The sequence below is a fragment of the Nycticebus coucang genome, chromosome 2 (genome assembly GCF_027406575.1).
Source record: "Nycticebus coucang isolate mNycCou1 chromosome 2, mNycCou1.pri, whole genome shotgun sequence".
Classification (NCBI taxonomy): domain Eukaryota; kingdom Metazoa; phylum Chordata; class Mammalia; order Primates; family Lorisidae; genus Nycticebus; species Nycticebus coucang.
Genome location: NC_069781.1, coordinates 172220063 through 172247412, shown reverse-complemented (window position 1 = coordinate 172247412; position 27350 = coordinate 172220063). Strand labels below are relative to the sequence as shown.

At 44.4% G+C, this 27350-nt stretch overlaps 1 protein-coding gene and 1 pseudogene across 5 annotated transcripts in view; both read left to right on the top strand.

Annotated features, from left to right (window-relative positions):
- Positions 1-1405: 1405 nt before the first annotated feature.
- Positions 1406-27350, top strand: part of RFWD3 (ring finger and WD repeat domain 3) — a 44291-nt gene continuing 18346 nt past the window's right edge. Inside the window, exons 1-9 of one of the 4 annotated variants that reach the window (XM_053607708.1) lie at positions 1416-1513; positions 7494-7581; positions 9582-10110; positions 13328-13509; positions 17179-17246; positions 21055-21249; positions 21333-21424; positions 22661-22775; positions 23877-24105. In XM_053607708.1, the coding sequence (XP_053463683.1) occupies positions 9584-10110; positions 13328-13509; positions 17179-17246; positions 21055-21249; positions 21333-21424; positions 22661-22775; positions 23877-24105 (1408 nt within the window). In that variant the 5' untranslated portion in view covers positions 1416-1513; positions 7494-7581; positions 9582-9583. Of the gene's footprint in view, positions 1514-7493; positions 7582-9581; positions 10111-13327; positions 13510-17178; positions 17247-21054; positions 21250-21332; positions 21425-22660; positions 22776-23876; positions 24106-27350 lie in introns of all 4 variants that reach the window. The other 3 variants (XM_053607718.1, XM_053607701.1, XM_053607693.1) reach the window with 3 other exon arrangements.
- LOC128597413 (40S ribosomal protein S2-like) lies at positions 19879-20807 on the top strand (annotated as a pseudogene). The gene has a single exon (XR_008383256.1). The product of XR_008383256.1 is annotated as a 40S ribosomal protein S2-like (transcript).

The following is a 27350-nucleotide window of genomic DNA, read 5'->3' as shown; positions in this document are numbered from 1 at the left end:
CACCACGCCCAGCCTTCAACTATTTTTTGAATGGTTTAAAAGAACACAAGTCGGACGGCGCCTGTAGCTCAAGGAGTAGGGCGCTGGTCCCATATGCCGGAGGTGGCGGGTTCAAACCTAGCACGGGCCAAAAAAAACCAAAAAAAGAAAAAAAAAAAAAGAACACAAGTTTATCATCTTTCAGTTTCAAAGGTTAGAGGTCTGACACAGGTCCTCACTGAGCAGGACAAAATTCCTTTCTAGAAGGTTCTACGGAGAATTCTTTGCCTGCCATTCCCAGATTTTAGAAGCTATCCACATTCCTGGCCTATGTCCCACTTTGTCCATCTTCAAAGCATATTTTTGGCCATTCTCTGTAGTCACAGCTTTCTCTGACTTTCAAGTATTTATGCTCTCCTGTGATACTAGTTTCGCTAAAAACTGGCCACTGAGTTAATAAAATTTAAGCAATGGGCAGTCTAATTACATAGAGGTTATTTTTAGGTTCTCCTCCTAAAAGCAAAATTTTGTCTTTCAGCGAGATGCTTCAAAAATGTTTGCAGTTAAGTCATGAGACAATTGCTTAGTATAAAGCGATTTAATGCAGTGGTTTGAGATTGAAGAAAGATCACATAGGCAAATTCTTTTGCCAGAGCTCCTCAACCCCGTGAAATACATATGAACTGGATTGTCCCACGCCTCTTTACAGGAATTCTGGGGAAAATACGGTATTTTCAAATTATTCCATTAGCTACTATCATTTGGATAAATATAAATCCTTCACTGTATAAGCAGAAAGGAGAAGCAGCAGGAATCGCAGTTTTAGTATTTTCTTTTCTTTTTTGAGACAGACTAATTCTATGGCTCCAGGCTAGAGTGCACGACGTCATAGCTCACAGCAAACTCAACCTCAACCTCCAGCGATCAGTCTCGCGAGCAGCAGGGACTACAGGCGTGAATCACCATGCCCTGCTAGTTTTTCTGTTTTTAGTAGAGATCAGGTCTCTTGCTCAGGCTGGTCTTGAACTCCAGAGCTCAAGTGATCCACCCACTTCGGCCTCACAGAGTGCTAGGATTACAGGAGTGAGCCACCAGACCAGCCTAGTTTTAACATTTTGGTCTTCATTCCAAAATGGTACAAGAAATCCCATAACTCCCTCCCGCCGAAAGTTCAAATAAAGAGCGCTAAAAATATTCTCCGGCTCTGCTCTTTGGGGGCTGGGCGCATGGTGACAGACATGATTTCTACCAATTGTGTGGGGCCTCCTTGTATGTGGTCCCGCCTACTCAATTTAAGAGCCAACGAGAGCACCGCTGTTTCAGCGCACGGGGACCTATGGAAGAAGAAGCGAGGCTATTGGTTACCTGCTGGGGCTGCGCCCAATAGAAGCGGCCCCAGCCCACGTCTGTGCCCTGGAGCGCTAGGTGCTCAGGAAGGGGCGGTTGGCGTCCGCGCGTTTCGAGTTGTTTTCAGGTAGCTACCGAAGCTTCTGCTGGCTAGCTGGACAGCCCGGCCGCTTTCTTATGACTTCAGGTGGGGAGCGTGCTTGCTTATCCCTAGGCTTCTAGTTTGGCCTCTAGTTTCGGGATTACGTCCCCGGCTTGGGCACTGCATGCGGGACCCAGGGACGCCTAAGGCGGGCTGCGGGGGGGCTGGGACCCGGCGGAATGACGAGGCTGGGGCTCCCCAGGCGGCCCCAACCGAATGGACTGAGTGGCTCGAAGCCGCGTTCTTTCGGGGTTGCGGGGGGTGGGGAAGGCAGGAACTGCAGGCGATCTCGCACGGAGTCGAGTTTGCTGCCGCGGGGCCTGACGGGGCCACGCGCTGGAGTCCGGGGTCTCCCGGCTGCCGCACTCCACCCCCACGAGCCTCGCTTCGGACTCCTCGTTTGCAAATAATTGTTCTTGCATCGGGTGCCGGTTATTTGCATCCCTTTCAGGTTAACGGAAGAACTTAATTTTTACCCCTAGCAACTGTGCAATGTAAATACTTTTATTGTCCTTGTTTTACGGGTGAATCAGTTGAACCAAGAGCTTCAGAAACGTCCCTAAGGTCCCCACAGCTAGTAAATGACGGAGCTGGGATTTGAACCGAGGCCTGGTCGACTCTCCACCGTCCCGTTTCATCCTGTTACGGGGTGGGGGGTTGTCTCCACCCCATCCCCCTCTGTGGGCTCGGACAGAAATTCAGGCGACTGATGGGGGGCGCCATTTTGAGCACCACACTCCAGGCGCGCATGGAAAATGGCATTTGTGTGCCTTCGGACCACCAGCCTATGGTCTCTTTCCTGGGTCCCTCCGGTTTGCCCGCACTGATCGAGAAACTTCTGCAGACTTGTGCAGTTCGGTAGAACTGTTCTGTGACGACGAAAATGGTTTGTATCTCTGCTGCCCACTACGGGTACCCCCTGCAGGGTGGCTTTGGAGCACTTGAGATGTTGAGGAACTTAATTTTTATTTTATTGTTTACTTTTCTTTCTTTTTTTTTTTGTGAGACAGGGCCTCAAGCTGTGGCCCTGGGTAGGGTGCTGTGGCATCACAGCTCACAGCCACCTCCAACTCCTGGACTTAAGCGATTCTCCTGCCTCCGCCTCCCAAGCAGCTGGGACTACAGAAGTCTGCCACAATGCCCGGCTGTTTTTTGGTTGCAGCCATCATTGTTTGGTGGGCCCGGGCTGGCGCCTTAGCCGCGTGAACCACTGGTGCCGAGCCTACTTTTCTTTCTTAGAGATCGCGTCTAGCTCTTGCTAAGGCTGGTCTGGAACTCTTGAACTCAGGCAGTCCACCCGTTTTGGCCTCCCAGAGTGCAAGGAGTACAGGCATGAGCTACCGGCCCTGTACTCCAGAACTTAATTTTTAATTTTATCTGGTTTAAGTAGCTATGTGAGTGGTGGCTATCGGAGAGGACAGTGCAGTTCCCTAGATTCTGCTCTTTGTGGTCCATTGCTTAATGTGTCTGGGGTACATCTTATTCTGACCCGTGGTTCTTGGAAGGCTGTCTTGGTACCCTAGAAACATCAAAAGCTTTAACATTGTCTTAGAGGCCTGGTTAGCAATTTATTAGGCTTACTTGCTTTTTTGTTTGTTTGTTTTCTGTAAATAGTTTCACTTTCTTACCCCAAGTAGAGTGCGGTTGCATCATAGTTCACAGCAACCTCAAACTCTTGGATTCAAGCGATCCTCTTGCTTCAGCCTTCCAAGTAGCTGGGACCATAGGCACCTGCCATGAGGTCTGGGTTTTTTTTTTTTTTTTTTTTTAATTTGGCCGGGGCTGAGTTTGAACCCACCACCTGAGCCACAGGCGCCGCCCTGTTTGTTTTTGTTTTTAAGCATTGAGGTCTCACTCTTGCTCAGGCTGGTCTTAAACTCTTGAGCTCAAACAATCCACCTGCCTTGGCCTCCCAGAGCACTGGGATACAGGTTTGAGCTGGCCCCCATACTTTTTGTTTTTGTTTGTTTTTGAGACAGATTCTCACTTTGTGGCCTGGGCTCTAGTGATCCTCTTGCCTCAGCCTCCAGGCACCCACCACAACGCCTGCTTAGTTTTTCTAGGGTCTGGCTCTTGCTCAGGGTGGTCTCCAGTTCCTGAGCTCAAGGGATCCACTCACCTTAGCCTCCCAAAGTGCTCCATTATAGGCAAGAGCTACCAAGCCTGACCGTACTTCCTTTTTTCAATAGTACATTAAAATTGGTAGGTTCTTCTGTAGCGCTGTAGCCCTGCAGAAGTTTTAGTGAAATAATACAGCGTATCACCACAGTATGTAGTACCTTGTATGTTTTTTGTTGTTTTGAGGTATGTAGAGGATAATACATTCAGTAAGTATTTAGCACCTACTAAACTTGATGAACTTGTTGCTAAGAAGGATAAAATGGGCTCCGCGCCTGTACCTCAAGTAGCTAAGGCTCCAGCCACATACACCAGAGCTGGCGGGTTGTAATCCAGCCAGGACCTGCCAAACAATGACAACTTCAACCAAAAAATAGCTGGGCGTTGTGGCAGTCGCCTGTAGTCCCAGCTACTTGGGAGGCTGAGGCAAGAGAATCACTTAGGCCCAGGAGTTGGAGGTTGTTGTGAGCTATGGCGCTACAGCACTCTACCTAGGGCGATAGCTTGAGGCTCTGCATCAAAAAAAAAAGAAGGATAAAATGATGAGTCAGATTTAGATTCTGCTCTCTACCTTCCTGCTCTAACTAGTGTTGGTTGCTCTCTAGGCATATGATGGGAGAAAGTTTCATTTTTTACTGTTTAACCATGCTGAAAAGTTCAAAGAATAATAAAGGACAAGGTGTACTCACCACACAGATCTAAGATTTTGACCTTTTAATGTACTTGTTTTCAATCTTTTTTATTAAATCATAGCTGTGTACATTAATGCGATCATGGTTTTATAGACCGTTTGATACATTTTCATCACACTGGTTAACATAGCCTTCCTGGCATTTTCTTGGTTATTGTGTTAAGATATTTACATTCTACATTTACTAAGTTTCACATATACCCTTGTAAGATGCACTGCAGGTGTAATCCCACCAGTCACCCTTCCTCCGCCCACCTCCCCCGGCCCTCCCTCCCTTTCCCCCTTCCCCCTATTCTTGGGTTATAACTGGGTTATAGCTTTCATGTGAAAGCCATAGATTAGTTTCATGGTAGGGCTGAGTATTTCAATCTTTTTAAGAAGAAAAAGAACTATATAGTTGAAGCCCATATGTACCCCTGCACCCGCTTATGAATTTGGTGTTTATCATGCCCAGGTATGTTTTTATGCTGCTATGTAAGTTCAGATGATAACATGGTTTTGCATGTTTTGTTTTTGTATTTGTATTTTAGAGACAGAGTCTCACTTTATTGCCTTCAGTAGAGTACCATAGCGTCACACAGCCTCCTGAGTAGCTGGGACTACAGGTGCCCGCTAGAATGCCTGGCTATTTTTATTTTTATTTTTTTGCAGTTTGGCTGGGGGCCTGGTTCGAACCCACCACCCTCGGTAGGGCTGGCGCCCTACCCTGTGAGCCACAGGTGCCGCCTGGTTTTGCATGTTTTAAAATGTCTTAAAGGGCGGTGCCTGTGCTCAGTGGGTAGGGCTCCAGCCAGCTAAACAACAGTGACATGTTCAATAACAACAAAAAAATAGCTGGGCGTTGTGGAGGGTGCTACTTGGGAGGCTGAGGCATAAGAATCGCTTAAGCCAGGGGTTCTCAACCTGGACTGTATTAAAGGTTGGTGGCATTAGGAAGGTTGAGAATCACAGGCTTAAGCCCAAGAGTTTAAGTTTGCTGTGAGCTGTGATGCTATGGCACTCTACGGAGGGCGACATAGTGAGACTGTCTAAAAAAAATAAGTGAAATGTCCTAAAATCAGAATCATAACAAATTCATCTGCAGCCTGCTTTTTTCTATTAAATATGATTTTTAAAAGAGAATTTACTGTAAGAGTCTTATTTGGAAAGGAGTTTATGGTTCCATCTTGACCAGAGGTTTTGTTAACTTTTTACCTCCATATTTTGAGTTCTTCTTTTCTAGTGTATCATTTAATTATATCTACTTGCTTCATCTTTTTTTTTTTTTGCAGTTTTTGGCCAGGGCTGGGCTTGAACCCAGCACCTCCGGCACATGGGGCCAGCGCCCTACTCCTTTGAGCCACAGGGGCCACCCTTTTTTTTTTTTTTTTTTTTTTTTTGAGACAGTGTCTCTCTTTGTCCTTGGTAGAGTGCCATGGTGTCATAGCTTACAGCAACCTCAAACTCTTGGGCTCAAGTGATCCTCTTGCCTCAGCCTCCAAAGTAGCTAGGACTACAGGTGCCTGCCATAACTCCTGGCTATTCTTAGAGATGGGGTCCTGCTCTGGCTCAGGCTGGTTTCAACCTTTGAGCTCGGTGCGTTCACCTGGCCTGTTCATTTTTAAGAGGAGACCTCTGGAAAGCTGATTAAAAGGAAGCTCTTGTATGAACAGCTGAGCATTATTAACTGGTGGGCTTTTGTTGTGTATGTACAGAAACATATCCATTTGGGAAGGGGTGGTTCCCAATTGTCAGTTATAAAGATCAAATTTGAGGGGCTTTTGGGGGTGGGTTTTTTTTTTTTCCCCTGCAGAGAATGAGGAATATATAAACAATAATTTTTTTTTTTTTTTTGAGACAGTGTCACTATGTTGCCTTCGGTAGAGTGCTATGGTGTCACAGCTCACAGCAATCCCAAACTCTTAGGCTTAAGTAATTCTCTTACCTCAGTCTCTGTAGTAGCTGGGACTACAGGCGTCCGCCACAAAGCCCAATTTTTGGTTGCAGTTGTCATTGGTATTTAGCAGGTCTGGGCGGGGCTTCAACTTGCCAGCTTCAGTATATGTGGCTGGCGCCCTACTCACTGAGCTATGGGCCCTGAACCTGAAACAGAATCTTGTGTCCTGGATTTGTGTAGGGGAAGGAAGCTGGGGAGAAGGAGTGAAAGTGTCTCATATTGTTAATTTTGTAAACTTTCACTTAAGCACTTACTTTCACTACTACACCACTCTCCCTCCTGATCCTAAAACTGGTTCAAACCTCCAGTTTTCTCCAGCACAGGAAGAGGAGAGTTTTGTTTTTTTGTTTGTTTTGGCTGACTGGTATTTGTTTGAGTAGAAGATCATCTTTTAACTAACCCTCTTCTTTTCAGCTCCAAATGCAGACAGAACATGAGATACAGAAGCTAGTTAAGAGCACCTGGTAACTTCCTACCACTAGAGTTGAAAATATAAAACTCAAGTGCCTGCAAAGAGTGGGAGGAAAGGATTGTACTACTGAGAAGCTAATTTTCACTACGGGGAGTGTAGAAACCAGGTATCATAAAAAGCAGTATTGGAGCTCCTTTATGTTTAAAAAAACGTGTTTCTGTATCTCATAATCTGTTTGCGTTTGCTTCTCCTGTGTATTTATCTCTCTTTTTTTAAACATCTCAGGTTTCTTGGTCATGTTGATGGGTTTGCAAGAATGATTGGGGAAAGATACACGTGCTTTATCTACCATGGATAGAACTAGAACTATCTGTGTTCTACATGTGCTCTATGCTTTATCTGCCATAAATAGAACTAAAACATCAATTTTTAAGTATGTATTCTCTAGAAAGAGAATCCCAGGATTTCCCCTCCTGTGTGTTTTCTTCTTGCTTCTTCACGGTGCATGACGCCAGCTGAAGTTGTCACTACAATGAAATCAAACTGGTGCTATGGGAGCAGATTATTCTGCCATTTTCTTTGAGTTGCACATCAAACCTGGGGCTAATCACTCCACACTTGTTTAACGTCCCTGTTAGGTTCACAACAAATGTTCCAGCTCTGTGCTCATTGATTTCAAATTCTCCAGTGTAACCATGCTTTATCATCACAGTTAGAAATTGGACAATGACTTTGGAGTATGGCCTTATAAAAACCTGGCATTTGCCTTTCTGATTCTCCTAAGAGCATCAACCAGGATATTCATGTGCACCCTTATGGTGGCATGGAAAGTTGGTGGAAAGAGTTTGTTTTTTTTTTTTTTTTAAAGAGACGGGGTCCTGCTCTTGCTCAGGCTGGCCTGGAACTCCGGAGCTCAAGCGATCCTCCCAACTTGGCCTAGGATACTAGGATAACAGGTATGAGCAACTGCACCTTGCCTATTCTGAGGATTCTTAAAGCTGTCTACTTCTTCCTTCTCCACTGCTACCCTTCCTGAAGCTTTGTGACCACTAGTCTAGACTCTTTTTTTTTTTTTTTTTTTTTTTTTTTTGTAGAGACAGAGTTTCACTTTATTGCCCTCGGTAGACTGCCGTGGCATCACAGCTCACAGCATCCTCCAACTCTTGGGCTTAGGCGATTCTCTTGCCTCAGCCTCCCGAGTAGTTGGGACTATAGGCGCCCTCCACAACGCCTGGCTATTTTTTTGTTGCAGTTTGGCTGGGATGGGGTTTGAACCCGCCACCCTTGTTATATGGGGCCGGCGCCCTGCCCACTGAGCCACAGGCACTGCCCGAGTCTAGACTCTATTAATAGCCCCTAAATTGCATCTAACTTGGTACTCTTGCTTCCCTACAGCCCATTCCTAACACAGAAGAAACTCCTTACCAAGGTTCATGAGGCCTTTAATGATAGTATCTCGCCCATCAGCCAAACCCATGCTTTCTAGGGACCTATGCACTGATTTCCTTCTAAGACTTGCTTCTTCATTTGGGTAGCTGCTTTTAATCCTTCATGCCTCAGCTCAGTTTTCATTTCACCTGCAGAAAGGCCTCCCCTCAGAGTTGTACTTCAAGTGGTACCCTTTCACCCCTTCCCAAAACTGCCACAGTCCATCATTTTTTCAACTTATATATTGAGTTATCCTACTTGCTAGAATGTAAATTCTACAGCCTCTTGTCCATCTTTGCCTCTGGGGTGTGACTGCATAACAGTTGCTTGATCTTTATTAAACTCCCATTTCCTCATAAGTCAGATGGATATGAAAGTGCTTACCTTCAAACAATAGTTGAGGGGTAAGTTATAGACTGATGTACTTTAGAAACTAGGTGGTGGTTTTCAGACTGATGTAATAGAATTAAAGATGGGAAACAGATAATGAAAGGGCCAGCAGGGGCTTCTTAAATATTTGTTGGATGGACTAACATAATGAAATTGAAGATGGGAAACAAAAATAATGAAAGGGGTAGGATGATGTTTGTTCAGCCTTTTTAGAGATTTGAAGAGATTAGAGAAATTCCTAATTTTGTGTTAATAACTAAGTTTATTTTACAGGTGCAAAAAATGTCCTTTTTCTGTTTATCCTTATAACTTTTGATGCTGTGAAAGATGAATATTGGGGCGGTGCCTGTGGCTCAGTCGGTAGGGCGCCGGCCCCGTATGCCGAGGGTGGCGGGTTCAAACCCGGCCCCGGCCAAACTGCAACCAAAAAATAGCTGGGCGTTGTGGTGGGTGCCTGTAGTCCCAGCTACTCGGGAGGCTGAGGCAAGAGAATCGCTTAAGCCCAGGAGTTGGAGGTTGCTGTGAGCTGTGTGAGGCCACGGCACTCTACCGAGGGCCATAAAGTGAGACTCTGTCTGTACAAAAAAAAAAAAAGAAAGATGAATATTGCCTGCTAAAATCAGATACAGTGTTATGGGCATATGATTTTGGTAGAAGACACTACTATGATCACAAGACTTCATGTTTTCTTTTTTTTTTTTTTTTTTTTAAGAGAGAGTTTCACTTTATCACCCTCGGTAGATTGCCTTGGTGTTACAGCTCACAGCAACCTCCAGCTCTTGGGCTTGGGCGATTCTCTTGCCTCAGCCTCCCAAGTAGCTGGGACTACAGGTGCCCGCCACATACCCGGCTATGTTTTTGGTGCAGTTTGGCCGGGGCCCTACTCACTGGCAAACAGGTGCCACCAAGAAACTTCATGTTTTCAAAGAACAAACTAGAAAACTGCTTATAAATGCTTGTTAAGGAGAAAAAAGTTGATTACCAAACACTTTTGACTAAAATAATATCTTCTCAAACCTTCATTTTTGCTAAGAAGGATCCTAAACAAATTCAGAAAGACTGGATATGCTTATATCAACTACATAGCATATGTTTTATCTATTTCACTAATAACTTTGGACAAATGTTCTTTCTCCAGTGATGGCCCATGAAACAATGGAACATGATCTTCAGGTGCAGTTAGATCACCATGCTGTGGAGCAGCCACCTGTGGAAGTGGCTAGCAGCCAGGGTATTGTGCCTCTGCTCCAGCCTGCCCCTGCTGAAGTGGTAGGCAGCCATGGGGGACTAGTCCTATTGCAACCTGCCCCTGCTGAACTGGTCAACAGCCAAGGGTTACCACTACTGCTCCAGCCTGCTCCACAGATGTCCATTGACCTGACAGAGGAAGAGGAGCTCTCAGTAGAAGAGAATGTAGAGAACATCAATCCAAGAGATTCAGAGGAACAAAGGCAGGGATCTGGTGCTGCTCGTATCATCCATGCATCTGCAGTGGATTCAATGAACACCTTCATCAGTGGGCTGCAGAGACTTCATGGCATGCTGGAATTCCTGAGACCTCTACCTTCAGACCAAAGTGTGGGGCCAGTGAGAGTGAGGAGGAGGAGGAGAGGGTCTGCTTCACGGAGGGCAAGAGCTGGAGGGTCTCAGAGGGCAGACAATACCAGGTAAATGTATGTGTAAGTCCTGTGAGTAGTGCCATACCAGGAATTATGAAACTTGGGCTCTGGTCATATCCCCAGTGCTGCCCAGGACTAGCAGTGTGACTTCTGGCCAGTTAGATAACTTTTCTGAATCCTCATTTCCTCGAAAATCGGGTGGAAATAAACATGCTCTTCTTACTTTGTAAAGTAGTCGAGGGGCTCAGTTACATCAGTGTACTCTGAAGACTAGATGGTAGTTTGTTGACAACAATTTTTTTTTTTTTTATTGTTGGGGATTCATTGAGGGTACAATAAGCCAGGTTGACAACAATTTCTATAGAGGCTCTTTCTCACCTAAGCTGAAGTTCAGTGGCACATTCACATCTTGCTGTAGCCTCAAGTGATCCTCCTACCATAGCCTCCCAAGTAGCTGGAAAAATAGGTGTATGCCTCCATACTTGGCAATTAATATTTTTTTCAGACAGTCTCACTATGTTGCCTTAGGTAGAGTGTTGTGGTATCGTAGCTCATAGCAACCTCAAACACTTGGGCTCAAACAGTCCATTTGCTTCAGCCTCCTAAGTAGCTGGGACTACAGGTGCCCTCCATGATACCTGGCTAGTTTTTCTATTTTTTTAGTAGAGACAGGGTCTCGTTCTTACTTAGGCTGGTCTTGAGCTTCTGAGCTCAGGCCTCAGCCTTCTAGAGTGTATACATTTCAGAGAGACAGGAATTATAGGTGGCAGGTTTTTTTTTAATTTTTTTTTTTTTTTTTTGAGACAGAGTTTCACTGTGTCACCCTCAGTAGAGTGCTGTGGCATCACAGCTCACAGCAACCTCAAACTCTTAGGCTCAAGTGATTCGCTTGCCTTAGCCTCCCGAGTATCTGGGACTACAGGCGCCCACCACAACACCTGGCTATTTTTTTTTTTGTTGTAGTTGTCATTGTTTGGCAGGCCCGGATTCCAACCCACCAAACTCCGGTGTATGTGGCTGGCACCCAGCCGCTAAGCTACAGGCTCTGAGCCAAGATGGCAATTTTTTTTAAGGCATGAAAGGCGAGACATGAGGGCTGAGGCCACAGCTACCCCACTGCACGTAGGCGGCAATTTTTATTTTTGACGAGAAAGGGTCTTGCTATGTTGCCAGACTTGTCTCAAATTCCTGGCCTCAAATCCTTCCACCTTGGCCTCCCAAAGTGCTCAGACTATAGGGGTAAGCCACTGCACCCAGCCAGGGTTGTTCCTTTAGATCATTTGTGTTTGTCCCCCAAAAAATATTTCTTAACTTCCAAGACTACTTCACTCATCGGATATTCATTGTTCAGTAGCACTCCACTTTGAGGTGCAACCAAACGGATTTAGAGAAGACTTGTGAAAAGTGGAATGTGGGCCAGGTGCGGTGGCTCACTGATGCCTATAATCCTAACACTTTGGGAGGCTGAGGTGGGTAGATTGCCTGAACTCACAGGTTTGAGACCAGCCCGAGCCGGAGCAAGACCTTTTCTTTAAAAGTAACCAGGTGTTGTGACGGGTGCCTATACTCCCAGCTACTTGGGAGACTGAGGCAAAAGAATCACTTCAGGCCAAGAGTTTGTGGTTGCCGTTAGCTGTGATGCCATGGCACGCTACCAAGGGTAACAAAGTGAGACTCTCTCAAAAAAAGAAAAGTGAATTGTGAGTTAATTTATTTCCTATCTAAGTAATTGAGAATCATTCGAGGCCTGAGACTGTGTCGTAGATTTGAAAATAATTTTATTTATAGTCTTTGATTTGAACTTGGGTCTTAGATATTAATTTTCTTTTTATTTTGATGCAGAGTCTCACTACGTCGCCGTCAGTAGAGGGGGTTGTGGTGGGCCCCTGTAGGCCCAGCTACAGCTACTCAGGAGGCTGAGGCATGAGAATCACTTAAGCCCAGGAGTTTGATGTTGCTGTGAGCTGTGATGCCATAGAACTCTACTGAGGGTGACAAAGTGAAACTGTCACTAAAAAAAACTGGGCGGCGCCTGTGGCTAAGTGGGTAGGGTGCTCATGCCCAGGGTGGTGGGTTCAAACCCAGCCCTGCCCAAATTGCAACAAAAAAATAGCTGGGTGTTGTGGCGGGTACCTGTAGTCCCAGCTGCTCGGGAGGCTGAGGCAGGAGAATTGCCTGAGCCCAGGAGTCGAGGTTGCTGTGAGTTGTGTGACACCATGGCACTCCATTGAGGGTGATAAAGTGAGACTCTGTCTCTACAAAAAAAAAAAAAAAAAAGTAGATCACCTATATAATACTTAGCCTATATAATACTTTGAAACTATATGTTTCAAAGTTTGGAATACCCTTTTGGTTTTTAATGCAGGTTTTTGTTAATTATGAACATAAGTAATATGGTTTCTTATCTAAGGAATGAGGGAAACTGAGGTTTAGTAGGGGTTATAGGTAAAACTCAGCCAGCCTGAATGGATTGAGAGCGTTAGGTGTGCTCCTGCATCTTGACTGACACGTGGCCATGACTGCTGAACAAGGTGAAGTTTAAAGATTGACACGGGTTAGCCGGGCGTTGTGGCGGCCGCCTGTAGTCCCAGCTGCTTGGGAGGCTGAGGCAAGAGAATCACTTAAGCCCAGGAGTTGGAGGTTGCTGTGAGCTGTGTGAGGCCATGGCACTCTACCGAGGGCCATAAAGTGAGACTCTGTCTCTACAAAAAAAAAAAAAAAAAAGATTGACACATGGCCAAAGGCCAGTAAAATAGAATTGAGTATTAGCAGAAAGATCAAGCTCCATTGTAGCAATAATTGAGTAGAAAGACTATCCAGGAGGCCAGCCTCTGTGTCAACTTTACATTTTGGAGACAGAGTCTCCCTCTGTTGCCAAGGCTAGAGTATTACGGTGTCAGCCTACCTCATAGCAGCCTCAAACACCTGGACCCAAATGATACCCCTGCCTTAGCCTCTGGAGTAGCTAGGACTACAGGTGCCCACCACAACACCCAGCTAATGTTTCTATTTTTAGTAGACAGGGTTCTCACTCTTGATTAGGTTGGTCTTGAGCTCATGACCTCAAGGAATCCTCTTGTCTCCACCTCCCAGAGTGCTAGGATTATAATTGTGAGCAACTGCTCTTGGCCACTTCTTCAGCTTCCAATGGAAGCATTTAATGGCCCGGAGATGGGTTGAAATGATAGAATTTACTCAGGTGACTGGATTTTTTTGTAATGATAGTCTATCCCACTGTGATTATTTTGTCTGTCTTCATACATAGGTTGAGAGCACCACTGGCTGCTTACTTTCAGGCAAGCAGGACCCAGCCACACATGCCAGACATTAGGAATCTTCCTGTGCCTGAAGACTTGGAGGTGTTTAGTAGTTCTGATTCTGACAGTGACAGCTCTATAGAAGATGGAGAAGTAGTTGCCCAAGCAGAGGAACCTGGAGCTGCAGAAGGTCAGTATTTCATCCAGGTTTGGATTTAAGGCTAATATCCACAAAGCTTAGACTTGAGAAAGCTGAAAACTTGAGATTTGTTCTTTGATACTTCCTCTTTTCTCCCCCTAATGTTACAGATTCCTGCTACAGAGCTTTCACTGGCTATAATTATATAGAAAAGATTTGATCTGACTAAACAATTTAATGTGATTTGTAACCTAGTGAGTCAGTTGCTTATAATGGCATTGCACATTCCCTTTTATTTTCTTAGACATCTTAGACAGAAGTAGATTTCTTTTTTTTTTTTTTTTTTTTTGTGGTTTTTGGCCGGGGCTGGGTTTGAACCCACCACCTCCGGCATATGGGACTGGCGCCCTACTCCTTGAGCCACAGGCGCCGCCCAGAAGTAGATTTCTTAATTAAAATAAATGTTTTATAAATTAGTGCCCTCTCTAGGCTGCCATTTTCAATTCCTAGTATTATATTACGTATTGTACAAGTGGAACTTTATTTAGCAGTAGGTAGACAGAGACCCCTAAAGTAGATGTCCTACTTAGATTAAAAACCTACTAATACTGCAAAAGTGCAGTCTTCTGTTTTACCACTAAAAGAACCAGGGCTTCTTGGAGAAATGGCTTTCTAGGTCTGACATAGGAAATATACAAGATTAGCCTAGGACATTTTATTGTGCTGGAAAGCAAGGAAGCCATCTGAATCTCATAGTTAGGTCAGTAGGCACAGGAGCTACCTCGACAGGACTTCGGGAGGCCTAAATGGCATGATTTGAGCATCAGAAAGAATAAATACATTATTCTTGGATCATGAGCTAAAATACATGAAATGTATGAAAATCTGTAAGTACATAATTATGTAATTTTCAGTGTATATAATACCTCAGAGATATAATCATTTGAATCTAAAATGTAAGAGATCCTACAAATGGGGCGGCGCCTGTGGCTCAGTTGGTAAGGCGCCGGCCCCATATACCAAGGGTGGCGGGTTCAAACTCGGCCCCGGCTGAACTGCAACCAAAAACTAGCTGGGCGTTGTGGCGGGCGCCTGTAGTCCCAGCTACTCGGGAGGCTGAGGCAAGAGAATCACTTAAGCCCAGGAGTTGGAGGTTGCTGTGAGCTGTGTGATGCCATGGCACTCTACCGAGGGCCATAAAGTGAGACTCTGTCTCTACAAAAAAAAAAGAGAGCCTACAAATGGGACATATAGAAAAAGACTTAAATGTTTATGGAAATCTAGTGCATTGGAAAGTAATAAATCAGTGGGAATGATAAAGATATTTTAATTAGTTCTTTTTTTTTTTTTTTTTTTAATTTGTTTGTTTTTTTGAGACAGAGTCTCACTTTGTCGCCCTCAGTAGAGTGCTGTAATGTCACACCTCATAGCAACCTCCAGCTCTTGGGCTTAGGCAATTCTCTTGCCTCAGCCTCCCGAGTAGCTGGGACTACAGACGCCCGCCACAACGCCCGGCTATTTTTTTATTGCACTGTGGCCAAGGCCAGGTTTAAACCTGCCACCCTTGGTATATGGGGCCAGTGCCCTACTCATGGAGCCACAGGCGCCACCATTAGTACTGTTATTAAAACTACATAGCTAACTGGAAATTGGTAAAATTGGATTCTTTCCTCAGAGATCTAAATGAAACCACTCAAGTGTTAGAAGAATACATGAGTGATAAAAGGTAAGAATAGGGAGTGCTTTGAAATCTAGAAGCAATGAAAGAATGGCACATACAATTTTTTTAAAGTTTTATATAACAGTAATAAACCAGCATAGATAGTTCAGTTCATGATTCTACTTGTATAAAATGTCCAGAAAATGCAAGTCTATATAGACAAGATTGATGGTTGCCTAGGGCTATACAAATGAGAAGGATCTTTAAATGAGCATAAGGGAACTTTTTTTGCCTGATAGAACTATTTTAACAAAAAAAAAAAAAGAAATATTTTAAATTGAATATATAGCAACTCTAAATTTGCTATATATAAAAGTTTTAAACAGGGGCGCCAGTCACATAAACTACAGCTGGCGGGTTCGAATCCAGCCTGGGCCTACCAAACAACAATGACAACTACAACCAAAAAATAGCTGAGCGTTGTGGTGAGTACCTGTAGTCGCATCTACTCTGGAGGCTGAGGCAAGAGACTTAGAGGTTGTTGTGAGCTGTGACGCCATAGCACTCTACAGGGCGACATAGTGAGACTCTGTCTCAAAAAAAAAAAATAAAAAGGCTTGGCGCCTATGGCTCAAGCAGCTAAGGCGCCAGCCACATACACCTGAGCTGGAGGGTTCAAATCCAGCCTAAGCCTGCCAAACAGTGATGGCTGCAACAAAAAATAGCTGGGCATTGTGGTCAGCGCCTGTAATCCCAGCTACTTGGGAGGCGGAGGCAGGAGAATCGCTTAAGCCCAGGAGTTGGAGGTTGCTGTGAGCTGTGATGCCACGGCACTCTATCCAGAGCGACAGCTTGAGGCTCTGTCTCAAAAAAAAAAAAAAAGGTTAAACAGTATCATGAAAAAGCAGTCTGCCAAATCCAGGATATGTGGGACATTTTGTAAGTCAAGTAACTGAATTTCCCTAACATACCAGTGACCCAGGACTGAAAAAAAAGGATAAGGGAGAATTATATCAGAATGAAAAGGACTTAAGAGACCTAATAGTCTAGGTCACTGTGGAGGTCTTTTGTTATATTTTGATTGCAATAAATCTATAAAGAATAGCTTTAAAACTATTGGGAAATTTTGGATATAAACTGTATGTCCTAAGTATTAGAAGTACATATATTAGAGCAGCAGTTCTTAACCTGTGGGTTGCGACCCCCAGGGTTGCGGCATTGGGAAGGTTGAGAACTACTGTATTAGAGGATTATTGTGAATTTAGTAGGTATAATGATACAGCATTTATGTTAAAAAAAATAATCCTTGGCTCGGTACCTATTAGCACAGTGGCGCCGGCTGCACACACTGAGGGTGGCGGGTTCTAACCCCCTCTGGCCAGCTAAACACTAATGACAACTGCAACAAAAAAATATCTGGGCATTGTGGTGGGCACTTGTAGTCCCAGCTGAGGCAAGAAAATCGCTTTAAGCCCAAGAGTTTGAGGTTGCTGTGAGCTATTGCACTCTACTGAGGTTGAAATAAGAAGACTATCTCAGAAAAAAAAAAGAATCATTACCAGTGTTGCATAAGTTTTTACAAGTATAATGACATTTTAGGATATTAAGTATTCCAACCAAAAGAAAACAAGGGAATGGGGCGGTGCCTGGGGCTCAAAGGAGTAGGGTGCCGGCCCCATATGCCAGAGGTGGTGGGTTCAAACCTGGCCCGGCCAAAAACTGCAAAAAAAGAAAAAAAGAAAAGAAAAAACTAAACAATGGAATGGAGGCTGAGATGAAACAAGATAGGCAAAACATTGACTATTTCTTAAATGGGATTATGTGTACTTGTGGGTTAATGCTACCATTTTTTCTACTTTTATGTATGTTTGAGAATATCCAAATAAATTAAAAATTCACTGATGTTACTTGGGAAAATTGTTATCCCTTTTACAGGAACACTACCAATTAGAAATGGAAAGCCGTAGTGAGTCAGACTCTGTCCTGCTAGCTTCTCATACCTGACTTATGTCTTCTTTTGTATATTACCTAACTTACCATTTCTGGAAACGACTTGGCAGAGCAAGGAGGTATCTCAGCAGAGCAAGAAGTTACATCTGTCAGTGGAGATGAGACCCTTCCCAAAAAGGTAATAGGTACATTCTTTCATAAAAGGCTTAAGTTTTTATTTAAAAATGGGGGCTGTAGGTTAAAATGGAAATCTAAATCTTGCAGGCTTTGTAAGCAGGGGTCCAGATGTGAATCCTGTCCCAATGACTTGTTATTTGTGTGACTGTTTTCTCTCAGCTTTAATCCTTTGACGGTATAACTCTCTGAAAGGAAATGGCCACAGGCATTGTTCAAGACAAATGCCATAAGTGGTCGCATTCAAAAGGTTACAAATGGGGCGGCGCCTGTGGCTCAACGGGTAGGGCGCCAGTCCCATATGCCGGAGGTGGCGGGTTCAAGCCCAGCCCCGGCCAAAAATAAAAAAAAAAAAATAATAATAATAATAATAACAAAAGGTTACAAATGGGAGACTAGGGTGAAGGATAACCTGTCCTGCCAACCCAATAAGGTTAAGAATCAATTGAAAAAGTTGGTGTGAGTATCCTTTATATATAAACTATGAAGTAGAAATGTTTATTATTTGATAAAAAATTTTTTTGGTTTTGGCTGGGTTCTCATAGCATTTAGGGAGGCCGAGGCAGGAGGATTGCTTGAGCTCACAAGTTTGAGACCAGCCTGAACAAAAGTGAGACCCTGTCTCTACTGAAAAAAAAAAAGAAAGAAAGAAAAATTCGCTGGGTGTGGTCAAACCCACTTGTACTTCTAGCTGCTTGGGAGGCTAGGCTGCACAATCATTTGAGCCCAGGAGTTTGAAGTTGTGGTGAACTAAGATGATGCCACTGTACTCTACCTAGGATGATAGTGAAACTAGGTTTCAACAACAACATCAAAAATTACTTATTTTTGAGAGAGTCTCACCCTGTGCCCTGGAGCGATATGGTGTCATCGCTCACAACTCTTGGGTTCAGGTTATACCTTTTGCTCAGCCTCTCGACTAGCTGGGACTACAGGCACCTATACTGTAAAGAAGCTGGACAAGGTGGCTAGTTAGCACCCCGCTGGATTTTCTATTTTTTGGTAGAGACAGGGTCTTTGCTTTTAGGCAGGTCTCAAACTCCTGAGCTCAAGCAATCCACTCACCTCGGCCTCCCCGAGTGCTAGGATTATAGGTGCAACCTACCATGCCCAGCCCTTATATGAGAGATACATCTGCTATGAATTCTGCCAATTACAGAAAGATCATTTTCTACTTTTTGCATGTTTTTGTATGCTGCTCTTTGTTTTTCTTGTTTGAGACAGAACCTCAGGCTATCACCCTGGGTAGAGTGCTGTGGCGTCACAGCTCACAGCAACCTCCAACTCCTGGGCTTTAAGTGATTATCTTGCCTCAGCCTCCCGAGTAGCTGGGACTACAGGCACCTGCCACAATGCCTGGCTATGTTTTGGTTGTAGTTGTCATTGTTTGGTGGGCCCAGGCTGGATGCGAACCCGCCAGCTCTCGTTTATGTGGTTGGCACATTAGCCGCTTGAGCTACAGGCACCAAGCCATGCTCTGTGTTTTTGTCTCTTCTATCTGGAACATAATTTATGTGCATGTGAATCTGTTTATGTATATAAACGTTCTATTTTAAAATTTATACAAAAGATGGTGGGTACCTGTAATCCTAGCTACTTTTTTATTTTTTTTTTTGCAGTTTTTGGCCAGGGCCATATTTGAACCTGTCACCTCTGGTATATGGGGCTGGCGCCCTACTCCTTTGAGCCATAGGCGCTGCCCTAGTCCCAGCTACTTGGGAGGCTGAGGCAAGAGGATTACTTGAGCCTAAGAGTTGCTGTGAGCTATGATGGTACAGCACTCTATTGAGGGCACCTAAGTGAGACTCTGTCTAAAAAAAAAAGAAAACACCAGCTCCACACTGTAGCTCAGTGGTTACGGTGCTGGCCACATACACTGGCAGGATGACAGGTTCAGACATGGCCTGGGCCCCCTAAACAACAATGACAACTGCAACAACAACAACAACAAAATAGCTGGGCGTTGTGGTGGTGCCTGTAGTCTCAGCTACTTGGGAGGCTAAGGCAAGAGAATTGCTTAAGCCTAAAAGTTTGAGGTTGCTATGAGCTGTGTAACGCCACAGCACTCTACTGAGGGCAACATGGTGAAACTCAGGAAAAAAAAAAACAGGGCAGCGCCTATAGCTCAGTGGGTAAGGTGCTGGCTAAGTACCCCAAGACTGGCGGGTTCGAACCCGGCCAGGGCCAGCTGAAACAACAATGACAACTGCAACAAAAAAATAGTCGGGTGTTGTGGCAGGTACCTGTAATCCCAGCTACTTGGGAGGGTGAGGCAAGAGAACAGCTTAAGCCCAAGAGTTTGAGGTTGCTGTGAGCTGTGACACCAGGGCCACAGCTTGAGACTCTGTCTCAGAAAAGAAAAAAAAAAAAAAAAACACTTACTATTCTTTGTAAGCTATCTTTGTCCTTTGTTTCTTTGTTTTCCTTTTCCCCCTTCAATTCATATAAGCTAAATATTTTAGAGCTACCTGAGTTGATAATTGAACCTAATTGTGAATGTATGATGAATTTACTATTTCCTATTTTTGGCCGTCTTGGAAATTTCTTTGGTTTGTTATTTATATATTTGTACAAGATAGTTAACTTTTCTTCATTTGAATGAAGAAAATGTAAGAAGCCTCTTTTCTGACGAAAAACACCAAATGGCGGATGACGCCGGTGCAGTGGGAGGGCCTGGAGGCCCCGGGGGCCCTGGAATGGGAGGCCGTGGAGGCTTCGGCAGCGGCATCCGTGGCCGGGGTTGCGGCCGGGGTCGGGGCCGGGGCCGGGGCCGAGGCCGCGGAGCTCGCGGAGGCAAGGCCGAGGACAAAGAGTGGATGCCCGTCACCAAGCTGGGCCGCTTGGTCAAGGACATGAAGATCAAATCCCTGGAGGAGATATATCTTTTCTCTCTGCCCATTAAGGAATCTGAGATCATTGATTTTTTTCTTGGGGGCATCTCTCAAGGATGAAGTTCTGAAGATAATGCCAGTGCAAAAACAGACCCGCGCTGGTCAGCGGACCAGGTTCAAGGCGTTTGTTGCTATTGGGGACTACAATGGTCACGTTGGTCTGGGTGTTAAGTGTTCCAAGGAAGTAGCCACTGCCATCCGAGGTGCCATCATCCTGGCCAAGCTCTCTATTGTCCCAGTGCGGAGAGGCTACTGGGGGAATAAGATTGGCAAGCCTCACACTGTTCCTTGCAAGGTGACAGGCCGCTGTGGCTCTGTGCTGGTACGTCTCATCCCTGCTCCTAGAGGAACTGGCATTGTCTCAGCGCCTGTGCCTAAGAAGCTGCTAATGATGGCTGGGATTGATGACTGCTACACTTCAGCCAGGGGCTGCACTGCCACCCTGGGCAACTTTGCCAAGGCCACTTTTGATGCCATTTCCAAGACCTACACCTATCTCACTCCTGATCTCTGGAAAGAGACAGTGTTCACCAAGTCTCCTTACCAAGAATTCACTGACCATCTTGTCAAGACCCACACCAGAGTCTCTGTGCAGAGGACCCAGGCTCCAGCTGTGGCTACGACATAGGGTTTTTATGCAATAATAAAGTGAATTGAGTCTGTTAAAAAAAAAAAAAAGAAAATGTAAGAAATTCGCAAGATCACAGAGTAATATTGTTTTCATAGCTTGTGTTAACATTTTGCCAGATTGCCTTCTATGAAGAGTAAGTGATTCTAGGTGTTACAATTTTTCTGCAGCCTTTTCCGTCAGGTTTGTATTATTTTTGTGCACTTTTGTTAATTTGATAAAGTTGTATGTCCTCTGCAAGGTTGATTTTATATATTTTCCAGTTTGAATGTATTCTGGTTTCTGTTCACCAGCAGTCTCCCCAGAAGCCCAACCCTTTTCAGCCTTCTGCTTCTATGGATGACGAAGAAGGGGAAATTTGCACAATATGTTTGGAACAGTGGACAAATGCGGGGGACCACCGGCTCTCAGCATTACGCTGCGGGCACCTCTTTGGGTATTGTTGCATTTCTAGGTGGCTGAAAGGGCAAGCACGAAAATGTCCCCAGGTAAGAACCATAGGTAAAAACTCACGTGTTAAGTCAGGAGAATGCCTAGCCCCACACTAATTGTATCCTGTTGGGCTCTTTAGTGCAACAGGAAAGCCAAGCATAGTGACATCGTTGTGCTTTATGCCCGAACCCTGAAAGCTTTGGACACTAGTGAGCAGGAACGCATGAAAAGGTAGGTGGTGAGAGTGTGCCTGGGGATCCTCTTTGCCTTGGCTTCCCGAAGTGTTGGAATTACAGGTGTGAGCCACCTTGCCCAACCACTTCATGTAGGTTTTTAACCTATAGGAAATAATAGTTTTGTGGATAATCAGTTGTAGCATAATTTATCAACTAGTGTATTCTTTCTGTGTAGATTTTCATTTCCATTCTGAATTAAGTTTCCATATATGAATGGAGTACACTAGTCCTCCCTTACCCATAGAGGAGGAGTCCTCCCATCCCCATCTCCAGGGGATGCCTGTTATATCTTTTAACATATCAGTTTAATTTTTTATAATTTGCCTTAGGTCATGCAAGCACTGAGTTGGCTTTGTTTCTTCATTTTGCCTATGGCATTTTTATTTTTTTTTATTTTTGAGACAGAGTCTCCCTATGTCACCTTTGGTAGAGTGCTGTAGCGTCACAGCTCACAGTAACCTCAAACTTTTGGGTTTGAGCGATTCTTTTGCCTCAGCCTCCCAAGTAGCTGGGACTACAGGCGCCCGCCACAGTGCCCAGGTAGTTTCTCTGTCTTTATTAGAGATGGCAATCTTACTCTTGCTCAGGCTGGTCTTGAACTCCACAACGCACGGCTTTTCGGTTGCAGTTGTCAATGTTGTTTAGCTGGTCTGGGTTGGATTCAAACTCGCCAGCTCCAGTGTATGTGGCTGGTGCCCTAGCTGCTGAGCTACAGGCACCGAGCCGCCTATGGCATTTTTAGTCCTCCTTCCCTAGTGGGAGACATTCTGGAGTTTGCTTAACACTAACACTTAGGAGTTTAGTCCTGGGTGCTATTCTTCTGTCGTGTTTCTGGACTTGAGAGATTTTTCTCTTATATTTTATTCATTATTGTGACATTTACAGCAAAGTGTGAATTTTTTTTGAGACAAGATCTTGCTCTGTTGCCCAGGCTAGAGTGCAGTAGTTTCATGATAGCTCACTGCAACCTCAAACTTCTGGCTTGAAAGATCCTCCTACTTCAGCCTCCCAAGTAACTGGGACTACAAGGGAGCATCACCATGCCCAGCTAATTGTTCGTTAAATTAGGATCTTACTTTGCTTAGTCTGGTCTCAAACGATCCTCCTGCCTCGCCCTCCCAGAGTGTTAGGATTATAGGTGTGAACTGCTGTGCTCTGCCCTGTACCTTCTTAATGGATAGTCTTCTGTAGCCATGTTAATCCCCACCTGTTGCTGGCTTACCCCTTCTAGTTCTCTACTGAAAGAACAGACACTAAGAAAGAAGGCCGAGTTAGAATCAGCACAGTGCCGGCTCCAACTTCAAGTTCTCACTGATGAGTGCAGTAAGCTTCACAATCGTGTTCAGGTAAGTTTGTCCTTTCTAACCCAAAGAACTTTTTGAATAGAATTTGAAGAGGAATCCAAATATTACTTAGGTTTTTTTTTTTTTTTAATTATTACTTAGGTTTATCTCCAGTGCAAATAGGATTTACTTGTTATTTTGGAAATAAATATGATCAACAGTACAATATTTCTAATGAGGGCATTTGTCTAAAACTTACATACTTTATGATGAAATGTACTGTCAAGTGAATTTTATTTATTTGGAGACAGTCTCACTTTGTTCTTGATAGAGTTCTGTGGCATCATAGCTCACAACAACTTCAAACTCTTGGACTCAAGCTGAGATTACAGGCATCTGCCACAACACCAAGCTATTTTTAGAGACGAGGTCTTGCTCTGGCTCCTGCTGGTCTCAAACTTGTGAGCTCAGGCAATCCACCCACCTTGGCCTCCAGAATGCTAGGATTACAGGCGTGAGCTACCATGGTAAGCCCTGTAACCTGAATTTTAGAAAAAATTAAACAGCCAGCTGAGAATTCTAGATTTGTTAAGGTCACTTTTCTCCCTGAATTTACCAGTTAAATTAGGACTTAACAAAATGACTCTTAAAGGAATTTAAACTCAAATATCTTATGATTCTGTCTGCTTCTTATTTTAGTTGCTTATTGAAAACATGTAAGAATTCAGCAAGTTCCCTATTACTCATTCATTTTAACATTTTGATATAAAGGATAAAAATTCTTCTTGTATTAGATCAAGGAATTGTGCTTGAGGGGAATGTCAAATGAAAAAGCTTTGCATTGGCTTGGCACCTGTAGCTCAGAGAGTAGGGCACCGGCCACATACACTGAAGCTGGCTGGTTCAAACCTGACCCGGGTCTGCTAACAACAGTGACAGCTGCAACCAAGAGATAGCCAGGTGCTGTGGCAGGTGCCTGTAGTCCCAGCTACTTGGGAGGCTAAGGCAAGAAAATTGCTTAAGTGCAAGAGTTTGAGGTTGCTGTGAGTTGTGACGCTACAGCCCTCTACCAAGGGCGACATAGTGAGACTCCTATCTCAAAAAAAGAAAAGGAAAGAAAAAAAAAGAAAAAGCTTTGCATTTATAAAATCATTTTCATTTTAGGACTTGCAGAAACTTATTGTGCAGCATCGGAGTCAGATTGTACAGGAATCCAGCCACTCCCAAGGACGTTTGCTGTGCGGCCTGCCCTCCAGCCAGGGCCAGCACAAGTACCACTTCCAGAAGACCTTCACAGTGTCTCAGACAGGAAATTGCCGGATCATGGCGTACTCTGATGTTCTGAGCTGCCTGGTGGTATCACAGCCTTCCCCTCAGGCCTCCTTCTTTCCAGGTACAACAGTCGAGAACTTCAGCTTTCGTGTTTATTATTGGACTCCATTTAATGTTCTTTCCTTTTCCTTTTTGAAGGGTTCAAAACTCAGTAGTGGCTGCACACTGGCCTCAGCTCATCAGACCCCCCTTTCCTGTCAGTTGTTAATGCAGGTACTTCAGGGGGTTGTTCCTGTAAATTTAGACAAGAGGATAGAAATACCGATAACCATGGTAAAGAGAAGATGAGGTACTTGGAAGGTTGGTTCCTGTTATAGTCCAAGGAGAAGGACATCCCTTCTTCTATGTCCTGGTCAACTTACAGACTGGAAATGCTTAACAAAATACTACCCAAGGGCTAGGCTAATTCACAGTGAGACAAATTTTATTTAATATTTATTTATTTAATTTTTTTTGTGTGTGTGTGGTTTTTGGGTGGGGCTAGGTTTGAACCCACCACCTCCGGCATATGGGACCGGCGCCCTACTCCTTGAGCCACAGGCGCTGCCCTATTTAATATTTATTTATTTATTTGAGAAAGAGTCTCACTCTGTTGCCCTGGGTGGAGTGCCACGGTGTCACATTCACAGCAACCTCAAACTCTTGGGCTCAAGAGATCCTCTTGCCTCAGCCTCCCAAGTAGCTGGGACTACAAGCACTTGCCACAATGCCCAGCTAGTTTTTTTCTGTTTTTAGTAGAGACAGGGTCTTGATTTGCTCTGTTTGCTGGTCTCAAACTCATGGGCTCAGGCAGTTCACCCGCCTCAGCCTACCAGAATATTAGGATTATAGGCATGAGCCACAATACTCAGCCAAGATAAAATTTAATACTTATTTTCAAGTATTACTTAGTATTTCAAGTTACAGATATTTCTTTCTACTGTCTTACCCATATGATTTCTGTCAACCATGAGATCTGTTTACTTCAGACTGATTTCTTCTGTTTTCCCACCTTGAAGTTCCATTGAAATGCTTCAAAAGTATTTCCTCTAAACTTAGGCATGAAGTGTTGGGAAGGGAATCTCTAGATTAGCGTATATCCTTCAATTAAGGGGAATGTAAAAAGATTATTTGTACTGTTCCTGTATCCTAAGTTTGTTTTTTGTTTTTGAGACAGAGTCTCATTCTGCCGCCCTGGTAGAGTGCTGTCGTGTCATAGCTCACAGCAACCTCATTAGGCTCAAGTGATCCTCTTGCCTCAGCCTCAAGTAGCTGAGATTATAGGTACCTGCCACAATACCCAGTTAGTGTCAGGATTACAGGTGTGAGCCACTGCACCTGGCCTCCCATCTAAGATTTTAATAAAAAGATTTGTTATCATTTATTTGTTCAGTGGGAAGCCGCGGCTCACGAGTTCAAGACCAGCCAGAGTGAGACCCCATCTCTAAGAATAGGCTGGGCATTGTGGTGGGTGCCCTGTAGTCCCAGCTACTTGGGAGGCTGAAGGAAGAGGATCTCTTGAGCTCAAGAGTTTGAGGTTGCTGGGAGCTGTGACAGATGCCACAGCACTCTATTCTACCAAAGGCGACCCAAAAAAATCCCATAAATCGAAAGAATACTATATTTTTTTCTAATGTTTCCCAAATTTGGTACACGTTCTGTTGCTTTTTTCTTAGTGTCCACTTTAGTCTGCACAGCTAGCTGTGCTTGATAACCTGCTGCTAATTTTTTGAAATAGTCTTTGTCACCCTCGGTAGAGTGCTTTGTCATCACAGCTCACAGCAACCTCCAGCTCTTGGGCTTAGGTGATTCTCTTGCCTCAGCCTCCTGAGTAGCTGGGACTATAGGTGCCCGCCATAATGCACAGCTATTTTTTTGTTGCAGTTTAGTTGGAGCTGGGTTTGAACCTGACACCCTACTCCCTGAACCACAGGCGCCGCCCAAAGCATTTAGTCTCCTTTTTTTTTTTTTTTTTTTTTCTCGAGACAGAGCCTCAAGCTGTTGCCCTGGGTAGAGTGCTGTGGCAGCATAGCTCACAGCAACCTCCAACTCCTGGGCTCAAGCAATTCTCTTGCCTCTGCCTCCCAAGTAGCTGGGACTACAGGCACCCGCCACAGCGCCCGACTATTTTTTGCTTGCAGTTATCATGGCAGGCCTGGGCTGGATTCAAACCCGCCAGCTCTGGTGTATGTGGCTGGCGCCTTAGCCACTTGAGCTACAGGGGCCGAGCCTAGTCTCATTTTTTGTCTGTCTCCTATTTCTGTTTCAGAAGAAAACAGTAAATATTCTCATATTTGGTTTCTTGGAGAAGCTGAAGGGTATTTTGAATCTAGGTTTTGACAGTCTTCCTTTTTACCAATTCAGATATGGAGGAATAATAGATACTTAGTAAAAATAAATCTGTCAGCATTTCTGCCTGAAATTAAATGAAACAGAAGACATTTCAAGTACCTGGTCAATCAATGTGTAACATTCCGGGGGTGGGGTTAGGAGGAGAGACAAAAATTTTTTTCTTTTTAAATTATTATTTTTTTCCCCCCTTGTATATCTCCCCCCAAATGCACCCCCCGCCTTAGGGTCCTTCTAGTAATTTTCCAGAAACTAGCCCCCTCCTCGCCCTGTTAGGAATAGCCCTTAGTTACTTCCTCGTTTGTGTGCTTATAAGTCCAGCTGAAAAATAAACTCGACGGAGCTTGATCAGAAAAAAAAAAAAAAAAAATTAATATTTTGTTCCCTTACCAGGATGTGATAGCAAATTGATGGATTTTTCTTTTTTTTTTTTTTGTAGAGACAGAGTCTCACTTTATGGCCCTTGGTAGAGTGCGATGGCATCATACAGCTCACAGCAACCTCCATCTCCTGGGCTTAAGTGATTCTCTTGCCTCAGCCTCCCGAGTAGCTGGGACTACAGGCGCCTGCCACAACACCCGGCTATTTTTTGGTTGCAGTTCAGCTGGGGCCGGGTTTGAACCCACCACCCTCGGTATATGGGGCCAGCGCCTTACCGACTGAGCCACAGGCGCCGCCCAATTGATGGATTTTTCTTTCTTCTTCTTTTTTTTTTTTTATTTATTTTTTATTTTTTGTATAGAAAGGGTTTCACTCTGTTATCCAGAGTAGAATGCAGCAGCTCAGTCATAGCTCACAGTTACCACAAACTCCTGTTTTTTCTGTTTCAAGCACTCCTGGCTTCCCAAGTAACTAGGACTATAGCCATGTACCACCACGCCTGACTAATATGTCCACTATGTCCCCCTTAGTAAAGTGCTGTAGCTTCACATCTCACAGCAACCTGAAACTCTTGGGCTTAACTGATTCTCTTGCTTC